The sequence below is a fragment of the Glandiceps talaboti genome, chromosome 12, assembly GCF_964340395.1.
Source record: "Glandiceps talaboti chromosome 12, keGlaTala1.1, whole genome shotgun sequence".
Lineage (NCBI taxonomy): Eukaryota > Metazoa > Hemichordata > Enteropneusta > Spengelidae > Glandiceps > Glandiceps talaboti.
In genome coordinates this window covers 18,118,553-18,134,392 of record NC_135560.1, presented here as the reverse complement: position 1 = coordinate 18,134,392, position 15,840 = coordinate 18,118,553, and the positions used below count along the sequence as shown (strand labels likewise).

At 33.5% G+C, this 15,840-nt stretch overlaps 1 protein-coding gene across 1 annotated transcript; it reads right to left on the bottom strand.

Moving 5' to 3' along the window:
• Window positions 1–1,347: 1,347 nt before the first annotated feature.
• LOC144443709 (transmembrane 6 superfamily member 1-like) lies at window positions 1,348–15,763 on the bottom strand. The gene is made up of 8 exons (XM_078133249.1): window positions 15,493–15,763; window positions 10,134–10,231; window positions 6,478–6,581; window positions 4,192–4,396; window positions 3,319–3,420; window positions 2,636–2,728; window positions 2,175–2,294; window positions 1,348–1,699 (listed from the first exon to the last, which is right to left on the bottom strand). The coding sequence occupies exons 1-8, from the start codon at window positions 15,686–15,688 to the stop codon at window positions 1,481–1,483; spliced, it is 1,137 nt and encodes a 378-aa protein (XP_077989375.1). The 5' UTR covers window positions 15,689–15,763; the 3' UTR covers window positions 1,348–1,480.
• Between the last annotated feature and the right edge of the window lie 77 nt (window positions 15,764–15,840).

The following is a 15,840-nucleotide window of genomic DNA, read 5'->3' as shown; positions in this document are numbered from 1 at the left end:
GGAGATTTTCTTTGTACAACGCGCAAATCAAGTTTTCTATGTCAATCAATTAAAGGAGTATAAGTATAATGGAGTCACATCCAGCAGATAGGCTATCAAGGACTGGCGTGAATTTCAAATTTTTGAACATTAATTGATGTATGTATATTATCAAGAATGAGTGGAAGATGATTTGCATTGTTTTGTGCTCGAAGACATAGATTTATGTAGTTGCCTTGACAACCTGCATCCCAGTTTATGTCTTATGAATCTGAATTGCAATTCAAAGCCTGTATTCCTGATTCATAGAGCTTGAATCAGAAATTACATCTTATTCAGTCTGTATTCAGAATTGGAATGAGCACTGGTATCCAAGATAAGTCACATGAATCTGAATCAAAAATTGAGATTCTGATCCAGAGTTGTATTTTATGAATATGAATGAGAATTAGAATCTGAAATAGAATTGACACCCCATGCTCAAATTTACATCTGAATACTTACATTTCATATTTTTACTATCAATCTGTACAATCACAATCCTCTCTGTTGTCTAGATGTATTTTAGTTTTATAAGAATATATCATACTCTAAAAGTCTCACATCAATTCAAGTTTCCCCCACTTTTTTTTTTTTTTTTTTTACTAATCTTGAACAATTTTAAAGCTTTTTAAAATTAAATCTCCTGAAAATTTTACACTACCTTAATTTTATAGATATGATTAACACAATGATTCATATCTTTCAATAATTTCTCTTTTTTTATTCGATGCCTAAAATGCCCTGGAAAGTGAAAGATTGAAATTTTCATTTTGACTACGCCCCTCGGCGATTCTAACCAAGAAACTCTGAGGTCAAGGTCATAGAAAATACAAATTACTGTTGTAATCTTAACAACAAGACTAGCTGTCTGTCCTATTATACCATGCACAAACCAAGATATTGCCTTTGAACAGAAAATATGGAATATATACCCTGGTAATTATATGGCACGACAACCCATATCTATGTCACTGGTTCTACTGTGACTGAAATATGAGTCAAAATATTTGAAATCACCATTATTTTTCGTAAGTTTTCACAAATTATTCTTCAGTAGGTACAATGATATTATTCCTCATATCTTTCTCCATTCTGCTGGAAAATACTTGCCATCTGAGGATTCAGTGACACGTAGTGACAAGGCCCCTTAGGTCACACATATTTTCCTTGCCTGAACAAAGAAAACAATTGGGGAATAATATCTAGTTATCACCAAAGTATGGCACATACCAAATATTTCCCAATAATGACTAAAACTTAATTGTTTCCTAATAACCAAAGCTTCCTTCACTACAAAAGAAGTGGTTTATGCATAGTAAATTTCTCAAATCTGAAAACAAACTGAAGTTGATATTTGTGCTCCTAATCATTAAACATAATATCAAAACTCCATAAAAATCACAGGTTTAAAAAAAATTACTCTGTACATATGATAACAATTTGATTACAATTCAATTCACTATTTCCGTTTTTTCTCAAGTGCAGCTTTGCCATCTTTACTCTCCGTTGATCTCTTGACAAAGAATTCTGGGTAGTAGACACATCTCCAGGCTAGGAGTTGTGGAAGTAGTAGTAGGCTGAGATTGACCAACCAAAAGACAGGTCTTGTGTTTGGTGGCGCCCTCAGTCTGTATGGTGTACGGGAATGTAGTGAACAACCTATGTGGGTGAATTGTGCCTACAATGAAAGAAATACAAACTATTTAAATTATTGGTAGTTATGGTTTGATTGAAGAAAAAGAAGATATTTTTTAGATCTACTGACAAAAATAACTATATCTAATTCAGAGTATTGAATATTTGATCATTAATAGACAAGTTGCATTACACGCCGAGCATGCTCAGATACAAAGGATTGTGGGATTATTTGTAGTCACAGTAATATCTAATTTGGAGTGATTTGAAGGATAGCCCTACTGCAAGGGTCTGGGTAACCAAGACTAGATTATGCATGGTAGCAAAACAATGTAATGGACTGTTCACTGCAGTGATTCATTCATCCTTATCAATGGAATGATGCATTTCCCATAATGCACCATTCAAGATGGAAGATGTGTAAGTTACCTATTCACAACCACGCAAGTAAGACTATATATTTATGTCAAATAACAGGGTACTAAATACAATAATGACTTGCAGTTTGATTTACTGACCTGAGCAGCAGCTCCAGCATGGACTAATGACCAGTCTATCATCCACTGACGTCCAGGGTAAATAAGGCCATATATTGACATCATATAATATGGTACGAAGTAAAACAGATAGATCAGCATCTGTGGATGCAAACATATCATAGCAAAATGTGTTCATAGAAAAGACAAACACAATAGTCTCAACACTGTTGGGCAAGGGATAAAAAGGTGTTTAGCTCCTCACTTTGTTTGTTTCCCAGAATGCATCACCCCAGTGTATAGCAGGCATATTCTAAGCCAGATTATAACTCTATTTCATTCAGAGAAGTTGTGTAATGCAGAATTAGTGGAAATGACATTTCTGGGACCTCTATAAGTATACTGAAATGTGGCTGAGACAAAATGAGCCCCACTTTTATTCCCCTTCACAGTTTTAAAATATATCGGCAGTGACATTTAGAACTGTTGTTACTTTCACTTACTTGAAGTTTAGGATAGATGACATCATCAGTGATATACGGTTCATAGTTGAGTAGATATTCCTGGGTTACATTCATAGGACTGTCAAGTGCTGCCTATGGAATTCATGAAAGAAAACGGTGATGAATGAAAACTTCTACTCAAAATTTTGTTGGAAAATGAATCCAAAATATGCTGATGTCTGTGGACTGGATAGTCAAATGCTGTCTAAGGAATTCACAAAAATGATAAGAAAATGTTTAAAAATGAAATTTTCTACTCACAGTCAAAATTTATAAGAAAAAAATGCTCAAGTTTTGCTGGCATCTACTCAAAACTGTTATCAGAGGTGTACTATAATGGATTCATATCACATGTTTTAAGCAAGACAAATGAAACAAGTAGAAGAGATACAGCTGAGATCATGATGGCAGCATTCCAGTTTGCATTGTGCTTTCTTTGGTGACTGAATATCACTTCCTTCAACCTATGTCTATATCTATAGAGTGGATCTTTTTTATAAGAGTGGATCTTCCATATTCAAGATATTGACAGTCTTCATGTAATACCTTTGCTGTGACAGATGTTCCCTCTATCGCTGACTAAGGTTGTAAGCAGCTAACATGTTCATCATCTACTATCATTACCTTAAAGCTATAAGTAACCTTAATGATAGCATAATCCAATCTCTCTACCAACAACTTACCATCCCTCTGATTTCACCAATCAAAGACAGACCAAGAAGACAAACTATGAGAAACATATCCAGTGGCCTCTGTAGTAAACCTTTCTTTTGTGCTTTGTCAACCTGCAAAAACAAATATTAAATTGTTATCTGTGGACTCGCTTAGTGTTGGGTAATTCTTACTGTAGATACATACTTTAAAATATCATGATAGTATAGTTAGTAGTCATAGTAATTTATTTCAAATGCTAAAGACTTGGCCCATCACACAAAATTTACATTTTGAAAAATATCATGCTTATAACAATCGAAGAAAGAGGCAGAAGAAAATAAATACAATACATCTATGTTTGCTGAATGAAACAAATCACGTGTAAAAGTTTTTTTTTAAACTGACAGTTTACATGATTCATTCTTACAAGTTAGTAAAACGAAATATTTCTCTTTCATGGTGAACTTTAAATCGTTGATATTATGGTAGTCAGTATGGGAATACATTGATGGTCTGTCTATGTTTTAAATACATGTACAACATTGATTTACATATGCAACAGAATGAGTCTATATATCGGGGGGGGGGGGGGGGCTATCATATGACTATCTAAAGATAGTGAAACTGAAAATAACAAAAGTGTGGCAATCAATCCACAATGCACACAAATAAATCTATTATTTTATAAGTGTGGACTTGTTTAGTGTGTATTGTGTGACTTCACTGTCAGAGGCAAAACTTTGCCAATGTGACAACATCCTGATAATACACAATGTACTGAGAATACATTTGTAGCACATAGATGATAATGTAAGCATTGCTTTCACAGTCCAGTCACACTGTAGTATGAGAATGTGATCATATTGCCAACCTGAATAAATTAAAGTACACTGTATACTCACCTCAGAAGGCTTAGCTTCAATCTTTCTCTTTGTCGTCAGCAATCGGAATGCAATCCAAATTGGAATGATAACATAGGGTGTGTTGAGGAAGATGGATGCTTTGACATTTTTACCATTCTTTCCAATCAGATTGCCTGGCATAAACACTATCATACTGTGAACAATGGAGCCTGCCCAGTAAAGTCCAACCTCATGATAACTTTCCCTGTAATTTAAACAGAGGTCACTGTCAGTGTGATGAATCATGATGCAATAAACATAGAAATGACAATCAAATATGCAAAGTTGAACCCATTGACGTTTTAGCTGGCACTTTACAACAATTTGAGTTACCGCAGTTTTTCCTTAAAGGCCAAGGATTCAATCCCAGGTTCTAGTATCAGTGTTATGTTACCATAAGGATTACAGATGACCATTTAGTTGTGCTGGACCAATTTTTTGATAGCTATGCCCGACAGCTCTTTTTTAAATCCAATTCTAATCCTTATTTGAACTAAGCCTTTACCACATCGATTTATATTTTTATATTTATATACTGAATTTTAAGTATGTGAACAATGTCTTTTTATTTTATGAATTATATAATACAATACAGGACAATTTAGCAGGTGTTCAATACAAGCATCTCAACAAACAGAACAAGTCTCACTCGCTATTCTCCAGAACATAGATAAACCATAGACCCTCCACCAGGGTCTATGGAGAAACTAGAATCACGTAAGAAAATCAATGTCAGTCACGGTCCTCTCATCTTACCCAAGTTCAGTTTATGAATTTGTCAACAACAACAAAAATACACAAACTTAAAACTCAGAAAACAATAAATACTTTAGCAGCAATAATAAATAAATAATAATAAATAAATAAATAAATAAATAAATAAATAAATAAATAAATACAATAATAATAAATAAATACTTTAGCAGCAATAATAACATGTTTATTCAGAAATAAATAAAGTTACAATAATATAGTACAAGTGTTACTAGCTGTTCTTTGGTAAGTTTGTTATTAAAGTTAGTAAGCGTGGTAATAACTAACACTAACCAGACAATGGCTATTCAATCATCATCCTTACATTGAATATACAGTATATAAGCAAATCTTTGTACAGTGGATTAACATTACAGCTTACTTTTTAAGCAAAACTTTAAAGTTACAAAATTGCCACGATGATTTTATACTATGTATTTCAGTTAAAGATTATGGAATGCTAACACTTGACTATTTGAAGCAAATCATATTAATTTACTGTTGATGTGGGGTGAAAGATAGAAATAATAGCAGCAATAGCAACTATAGTAGCAAAGTGGTATTTTCCCATCAAATAGGCTTTTCCAAAATTTACCATGGTGGCACTCTACTTCCTGTCTGTGTGTACCTTGGGGGTATACATGGTATAGGTTACTTGGTTAATCATACAGCACTGCTGCTTTCCTCGGTGTCTGAACAACACAAAAAACATCCCTGATTTACATTTCTACAGAAAACCAAGGGACAAAGCTCTTAAGAAACAGTACTATGAGGTGATGATACCCCCAATTTGAGCGAGGGCGCTGTATTGTCTATGTCCTGTTTGCAGTCTGGATTTTGATCATAAATTATAACTGGATTGAACTGGATTTTGATCATAAATTATAATTATTTAGGCAAATGAATGGCAGAATAACTATCTCTTAAACTGTAAGAATGTACACTTTGTAGTGTAATTTCCAAAAGCCATTCCAAAATTTGTAATTTTACATGTTGATAAAGAATTTCATTTTACAAGCAACTAGCATTATCAACATAGCATTTTCATATTGAGAACCTTATCATTTGGAAAGTAACATGGTATCCAATAACCAACAAACCAACCAACCAACCAACCACCAAACCAACCAACCACCCAACCAACCAACCAACCAACCAACCAACCAACCAACCACCAAACCAACCAACCAGTCAACCATATGTACAGAGGTATATAACAGAGGATAACGGCAATGATAAGAAGGAGGGGAAATGGGCATGTTTGCTTGCTATTTGAGTTTGTCATTATGATAGGCAGACACATAGAAATCCCAACTCATCACTTCCCAAGAATTCCTGACATGTAGGGTGGGTGCAGAGATGGGTTAATGTTCCATAGGCCACCACGAAAGCCAAGTTAGTGTATGTTACATTATACATGTATCCATGTGACATGCAGACACCAGTGACTAGGTTGTGGATGTCCACAGTGGGTGAAATTAGCTGTGAACTCTGACCCAACCTCTCACCTATCAGGGTAAAGGGTATACTTACTTCCAGGCTATTGCTGTGACAATTGCAAGCTGCATGAGATAGTGTGCTGAGCCGTCCCAATAGGAGATCATTGTGCCATGGGCTGAACTCAAATATGGTTCACCCTGAAATTCACAAAATGATGAGTGCAAGTATAAGAATGTAAAAGTGGCCAATTGCATGAACTTTAATCTCTTCCACAGCGCAACTGACAATTTAGTTGATGCTAGTCCTGCCCAAGAGAAAAGTGAGTTTTCACTCTAACAAATTACAATGAGAGCTTCCCACTATTTTTGTATTTCTTGTGCCATATGGCTAACTTCAAAATATGCTATACAGCTGTTTGGGATTTGTGAGATAATTTTCTTCAGCGTATAGTGAATGTATAACAAGTTACTAAATGTTACTAAACTATCAACTTTCAGGAAGCCTCCCCTGTTTTCACCTTCCTGAGAAATATGCAAAAAGAAAACAAAGTAATTCTGTCACAGTATACATGTATATTGGGTAGTTCAAACTATCTGATACAGTTTTGAAAATATCTGTAGAACCAAATTCTGTGATGTTGTTAGGGATGTCAAGCCTAACTGCGTTGCACTGTGGATAGGACCATTCACACAACTGACTTGTTACAATAATGTGTATATTAGTACTTACTGCCATGACATTAAGGCTGCCATAGCTAAATACATGAAGTAATGACCAGTGCCATCCCAGTAATTTATCATAGTACCATGGGCTGAATTGAGATACGGTTCTCCCTGCAAAATAGAAATTTAGTGATGAAATGGTTACAGTGAGTGTAAAGGTACGAGCAGTTATGACAGATGGAGAAATATCTGAAAATAGGAACAGAGGAAATAATATGCATACAGTTATATCAAAATGTGTGTGTGTGTGTGTATGTATGTATGTATGTATGTCTGTCTGTCTGTCTGTCTGTCTGTCTGTATGTATGTATGTATGTATGTATGTATGTATGTATGTATGTATGTATGTATGTATGTGTGTGTGTGTGTGTCTGTCTGTCTGTGTATGTGTGTGTATGTCTGTCTGTCTGTCTGTCTGTCTGTATGTATGTATGTATGTATGTATGTATGTATGTATGTATGTATGTATGTATGTATGTATGTATGTATGTATGTATGTATGTATGTATGTATGTATGTATGTATGTATGTATGTATGTATGTATGTATGTATGTATGTATGTATGTATGTATGTATGCCTGCCTGCCTGCATGTATGTATGGATGTATGTATGCCTGCCTGCCTGCATGTATGTATGTATGTATGGATGTATGGATGGATGTGCATGTAATGTGTCCGTATCTCAGTGGGTAGGTACATTTGTAGGAACATAATTGCACACTTATGTAAATACACATTGTATGCAGCTCAAGATATGCAAGCCTGCCTCTGCCTCAGGCCTCTTGTAATCTACAAATCTTGAAGATGTATCTATATATCAGAAAATATAAAGAGTTACTATATATATGATATGTTCATGTAATCTTTTATCATGCAAACTGTTGGCAATATCCTAAAGCCCTTATGCACTAAAAATAGTGAATTAGAATACTAAATGCAAAACATATGATATCTAGAAATAGGAAATATGACTCCATTTTATATCCAGTGAACATACTAAGAATACCTGCTGAGAGACAAACTCTGATCATATTACTGTTCTTTGACACCTAACATTTCTTTCAGATAACTTGCCTCCTTATAAACAAGATAGAATATATGATAGGGTGTATGAAAACAAACACTACATATCTGAAACCTACATTTCATTTAAAATATTTCACGATAAATACCAGACATATTGTAAGTAACTGCTTTGCGTGACATGATTAATTTTCCCTGATTAAGTTTATCCCAATTGCCAGAATGAAATTCTTACAGTGCACATGTTTGAGAAGTTTGACTGTATACATTGATTCTTTATGGATCATTGTCCCAACAGTGTGTTAACATTTCACTGGCTCTAACACAGTATAGTCAAGTAGTTGTCTATGTGGTTCTTGGTGTAGCCTGTTTTGTGTTAACTACATCATTAGCTATTCTCATACCTCTTGGCCCTTGAAACTAACTAGCTTGTGTTGAGAACCGTCAGAACTGATTCAGTAAGCCACACACCAAAAAGTCGCTATCAAACACTTGTATGTTAAATTTACAATTACATGTAAATTATTACATGTATATTTCCCATGTTTCATGTGTTAACGCCTGTGTTCATCTGTGTTCATTTACATAATGACTTAATTTGCATAATCATATGTAAATTATCACATGAACACTTCATATGCTTCACGAGTTAACGCCTGTGTTCATTTACATGACTTAATTTGCATAATTACATGTAAATTATCACATGTACATTTCCCATGTTTCATGTGTTAACTCCTGTGTTCATCTCTGTGTTCATTTACATAATGACTTAATTTGCATAATTACATGTAAATTATCACATGCACACTTCATATGCTTCATGAGTTAATGCCTGTGTTCATCTCTCCTGCATTTACATAATGGCTTCATTTGAATAAGAACATCTTGTTTGTAGTCGGGTTACTGGGCAAACATTTTCAAATTGTAATTACCAACTTGTTTTTGGTTCTCAAAAAAAGCCTTGGTTTTGGGGGTGGGAGGTATGATGACAGCTAGTGATGTAACACAAGAGTACAGTAAACAGGCTATCCTTATGGCTATCCTTGTCGGAATGTGATAAATATACAGCAAATAAACAATTACACACAAGAGTAAGATTGCAGTCATTATGTCAGGAGTGTCCAAGTCACCAGGAATGGAATGGCCCTCCATAATTAAAAAGAAATTTCTGAATATGACATAAATGGTGTGTTCTGATTATTGTGATAATATAATTTCCCAGGATCACTTTGAAATATTATTTCTATTTTTTTCAAAAGAGGGCACTAAAAGGTCACGAGGTGCAACGTCCTCTATATATTATCTTAGACATCTGTAGACTCATCAATCCACATCATTTGATTGAACTTAATAACTCTAGATAAAATTATGTACTTTAAAATTCCTAAGCCTTCGGAATCAACTGAGTCCTTGATCGCATTATATACTATGCTGTTCAAGGAGAAAGCTATCATCATGTCACTGTCTAGACACGGGTAAATATGGTTTCAGGTGTTAATGACATGTATCTCTACTCGTGTACTCAACTCACCCTATTGAACACTGCAGGACAAATATTTGTAAGTTCTCTAGTTGAGGGAAAAATGATAATATCACCATGACAATCTATAATCAAGAAAGTTATTGCTGGGTCACAGTTATAAGTTAAGAAGGAAAGTTAAACACTAAAATGTATGGATCAAGTTCTATTTTCATCTGCAAATGGATGTATTTGACAGTGTTTTTGCTAAGATTTTAGAAATCTGGGATCTCTGATAAATTTACACTTGACTTTCTTATTAAACATTCAGTATTTTGGCTAGAGTTTTTCAACATTGTAAAAGAAATCTTTTAATACTCATATCATTCCTTTGCTATTCTTTTGTAGGGCACTTGGTAGTGTGTAAATCGCCAGTTCATTTTAGCTATCCATGGCAAAAACAGTTTGAAAACACCACCAAGATCCATACATTTTTTTTTACTTTTCATCGACAATATTATGACAAAAGAGGGTGCCTTACCTCCTTTAGATAAAACGTCATAAATCCATCTATGACATCATCAAGTTCAAGTGCAATAATTGTGTCCACTACACTGGTGAATGCAAAGACAGCACAAACTGTGAAAAAAAAAATATTGATCATTACATGTACCAGTCACTTGCATTGGTATTTTATCAGTACCGGTAGTTACACTGCAGTGCAATAGTTAAACTAAAAATAGTATTGCATACATGTATGGAAATATGTGCACAAGTGTTTCATGAAGAATTTTTCATGTATATGTCACAGTCACATTTTTATGAAAAAGTTGTTTCGGATACACATAATTGTCATTACGCCATATGATTGACAAACAGTATCCCATCATGTATAAGGTACTCAGGGTATTTGTACTTGAGCTTATGGCATTTTCTACTGCACTTTCACTTCCATCCATCAGATTTGAAAGTATCGGCACAGAAAACACCACAAACACTTCTGCAAATCCTCAAAACATGCCACACTGGCACTCATACACAATTAGGTTCTAACACAGACTTCAATCTGCACTGACACTAAATTATGTATGACAGTATGAGAATAGATTACTATACAACACAGAGAATTCAGTGCATTGGGTTTTCTTGACATCACTAGATTTGTTTCAAATTCCAGTGACCAAGGTTGGGTAGTGCTTTGTTTGTGTGTTTGTCATTTAATCACGAGGAATGAGTCAAAAATGTGTTTCGAAAGAAATTCAATACTCGAGATAAAAACATTAAAACATTTTGTATGCTGTGTCTGTGCTGTAAAATATCTTTACCATTTACCATACTAGTTATGTGTTTGAAAGTTTACAGAAAAGTGGTTACTATACCAACAAATAAAGAATATGAAATTTCATGCTAATATTATCTTAAGATATATGATACCATTTGGCAAAAAATCAAGAGTGCCTTTAGTAAGACTAGATTGTAAAAGCTATAATCATTGGTTATGATGAAATGAATTAAAAAAAGGTCTCTAACCCTAACGTTTGAACCTCATGATTCAATGTCTCTGTTCAGGTCAAAGATTATTTCCAATAATGAATTATACGTTTTAGTGTGTGTAATATTGATGACAATCACCAGGTCATTACTTGACTTTTGACCCTGATGATAATCAAGAGTGCCTTTGTAAGACTAGATTGTAAAAGCTATAATCATTGGTTATGATGAAATGAATTAAAAAAAGGTCTCTAACCCTAACGTTTGAACCTCATGATGAGATATGTTGTGATATAGACTAGACCAAAGTTTGTGCAGAATTTCAATATTTACCTACACACTTTCATTTTTTTTTAAAACATAAAAAATTCAATCTTTTATATTAGTTTACATATTTGGATTTTCCATTTTCTTCAATCACTAAATAAATTTTTGTCTGAGACCTTTGTCAAATTTAAATTCCAAATATGTGTTTGACATGTTATTTTATAATAATACTATCCTTTGTTTGTTAGTGTAGTTTTACCAGACACAACTGATATTTGATACTTAAAATGAACAAAATATTTAGCATTTCAAATTTAAATACTTCAATATATTAGTACCCAGTACTATAAATACACATACATATAGTCATGCCTAACCTTTGGAACAATGTCTCTGTTCAGGTCAAAGATTATTTCCAATAATGAATTATATGTTTTAGTGTGTGTAATATTGATGACAATCACCAGGTCATTACTTGACCTTTGACCCTGATGATAATCATCAGGTCATCACTCGACCTTTGCCCTCAACATGGTGTCATCCTCCTATGTGAATAGTACACACCCTTTGGCTGACCTGTTCAAGTATGCTATTAAAATTCATCCTCCTTAAATCTAAAATAATTATGTAAATAACAGAGACACACTAATTCTCATGTTAAACTACTAAAGTTTATTCACGAAATGACTGTTTACTGGTTGTGACTGTACATGCCTTATGTATGACCTCTCCAATTACAATACATGTATTATAATATTACCATAATCCATAATTAAGATAGATATTCAAAAGAACACTAATTTACAAAACAAAACAAAACAACTAAATTTTAAACTAAAAATGGTTGATTACTGTGAATATTACTATTGAAACTACACAGATTTTGACTCAATCCTGTAAATCTATTTATCCCCTCTTATCATGATCATTTCAAAGGTTGTCTCACTATTCATTCACAATTTGACTACAATTACAATTTGATAACTGTACACCTGTTTTATCTTTGATGATCTTTGTGAAAACACACCATCATACGACATTGCTGGAAAAAGGCCAAGTCTGGTTCAGATCTTTAATGTACTTTACTCATACACATATATGTATGTATTGCCTTAGTGGTGGGATGGGCAAATTGAAAAAAAATCAAAATGAAAAAAAAATGTCTTCACACAGAACGGGGAAATTTTATTCTGATAGGAATGAGCACAATTTATTTTGCTGCATTTCATTCAATCATGTAATTCTATCTAATGTATAATCAGTGAAAACACAAATTGTTTCATTAGTCAACAATTTTGCGTACATTTATTCTGACGTTACTAGTAAATGTCAGGGGAAAAGAAAATATTGCCTTGTAAGTTGTATTGTAATTGTTGTTTTTAATGAGTTACAACTGAACTATACTTTCTACCAGTATATAGCTACACTGCACTGTAATTCAAAACTCAATTTTGCTTTTCCCTTTAGGCCTATACTGCAGATGTGTACATGTATTATACCGTGCATCATAATTAGAGTCTTAATCATGAAAAGATATGCATGTACATGTATGTATATGTATTAAATTAAACATATGACTTGTCTCTGAGGGAGGATATGATGAATGACTATCACAAATGACAAAACAGGGCATACGGTGAGCAGACGTGTATGTGGTAAAACATGGACATCATAAGTCAAATGATGACACAAATTGAGCCCTTCATAAACCAAGTTGGGTTTGGGTAAACATGTATACATCATCGTAACATGTAATGCAAATACATGAGTTATGGTAACATATATATATATGCTTGTCAAATGATGACAGAAAACAAGGCCTCTGAAACACTTGGTTTGACTAACAAATACGTCATGTCGTGGCAATACAAACATGATTTATAATAATATGCAGGGCTCTAGTTTAACTTCTATGTTTGGTAGTCAGATTTTACCCAAGAGTACTGTTAAGTTTCAACTACAGTTTTCTGTTGCAGCTACAGTTTTCTATTCATTTCCTTTGGTCTAATAGTCTACCACCATACAAATTTTATAGTCACTGTCTAGATGCGATGTTGAGAAGTTTGTGTGACCTGGACAACTACTGTACTAATTTGAGCTCTGTTTATGTTAACATGTCTATGCATGTTGTTAAATGTTCACAAATGGAACACTATGAAAACCAAGCTGGATATGGAGGATGACATGTACACATCATGACATCACATCACATGTATGACATGTATGTTAAATGATGAACCAAAGAGGAAATGTCATTTAAATTGAGCTGGTAATAGTATGTTATGATGCAGACATAGCTGTGAATATATACATATTGATTATTCTACTTTTGAGCTGGTCTGCATAATATATACATATGGGAAATCAATCAAACTATTTTTAATGCAATGTGCATCCATCAAAACCATAATTTATAAATTTATTTTGTAAGTTTCACTGACAAGTCTTTTGAGTATAAATTAGTAAGTAAGACTTACAGTGCAGAGAGCTGATACATTCTATATCTCTAATACACTTATATTACTGTAACAATCAAGTGTTTATTTCAAATATTATTTAATTGTTATAATGTTTATGTATACAAATAAATAAGAAATAAGTTTTTTATAGACTAGGAACAAAGTGTTAACTTCTGGGGGTTTTTTTTCTTTCATTTCACTGCAGTCTCGAATGAAGTAAAAGACTGGATGGATGTAATGTGAATCTTTCAAGAATGAAGCACACACTGCAATGTGCATTGTCAGAATATTATTGAAAGGGAAACCTTGCAAATAAAGCATTATGCAGCATATGTATGATTACTTATTGTGTTTACGTAACTTTGATCTTGTATGACTAGTATGCACACATCTGTGTACAATGTGCCCTCTAATGATAGCCAAATTTTGTTGTTGTGAGTCAAAATGAGAGAAAAACTGGGATTTCTTCTGAGTCACCACATAGTAAGAGATAGGATAAGATAATACCAAATTTTTGTATGTCACTAGAAACTGTGTGCGTCAGTGGCATGTCAAATTGGTTAAAGGGCACACTGTCTATGTATTACATGTAGATGTATTATGACAGAAATATCTGACTATACACATCTGCTCTGTTCATTGAATAGTGACAACATTTCCATTGATTCAAAATTTAGGCGATTGATTTAACCACATTGACTATTTGTTAAGGAACCCTAAATGTTTATTTAAAAATAAAAAGCAACATGAATGAAATCAATTTGCAAAATTTCTAGTATATATGTCGATATATATCTATTCCAAGTTATTTGTCTTTCAATGATTTGTCACATGCAAACACCACTTGCACATATTTGCATATGGAGTAACAAAAATCTATATCTTATATACATAGAACAATTTTAAAACATCTAAATTTTATCAAATGACCACAATTTTTTCATTTCAATTCATTATTTCATTCAAATGTTTAGTAATGGAATAATTACTTTATCATCTTTTGTACATAGCTTCATGAATCAAATAAATTCCAACACAAATTGCAACATATATTTTTCTATTGAAATTTACAATCATATCTGTGATCAATAAAACTCTGTCTGCAAGTACATCCAAAGAGCAGATGTAATTGTTAATTATTGAGCACCAGAACATGCATATGAAAATTATCGCCACAGTTAAGATCAATATGAAATCGTCAATGAATTGTGATTTTTAAAGAATTACTCCTGCTATAATTAGCTCATGCTTTTGATGTAATATATTATTTCAGCATCGAATGCATTCAACTTTTAATTAAGGGAGTGATTTAAAAAAATTAAAATAAATTTAAAATTATTTTTGTATGATATGACGTCAAGCCAAAATATCACATAGAAGGAAAAAATTATACTACTTTAAGTTCAAGTTTTTTTCACTGCGTTTGGTAACACAAATATGTTGCCATTTGTTGGTATTGATTGGTTACAGTGACACTTTAGCATAGATGTACTAAGATAGATATTGAAACTGCAAAGTTCATATCTTCAGTGAGGAATGCTGTATAGTAATACATGTAGTAGAAACTAGAATGTCGAATACTACCAAATAGATTGTCAGTCAGTGTTCAGAACTTTGAAGCTGTGGTAGGTCACTAAAGAACAAACGTTGTTTAAGAAAAATGTCATGCTATGTTCAACTTACCATAAAAGAACCAGTCTTTGGGTGGTTGCTTTTGAATTTTTCCAATCAGATACGCAAATACACTGAACATCGTAAGTACAACGACGCCGCATACGAAAACATATCTGTGGTCTTGGGTAAAATGCATTAAATTCACAGAATACGTAACTGGAATCGCTGTCAGCGACATCGCAAACACTGCCGTTGCAGCCGACATTTTTTGGTTCTCAGGTTGGTGGTAATACCTGTGGAAAATAGCTGAGGTAGTCTGCCTACATCCGTTTGTGCCTTTCCTTTGGTATACTTGCAGCCACTCACGTCACGTCGACACAGAGGTCAAGGGTCATCAGGGCAAAGTCACGAGGAATC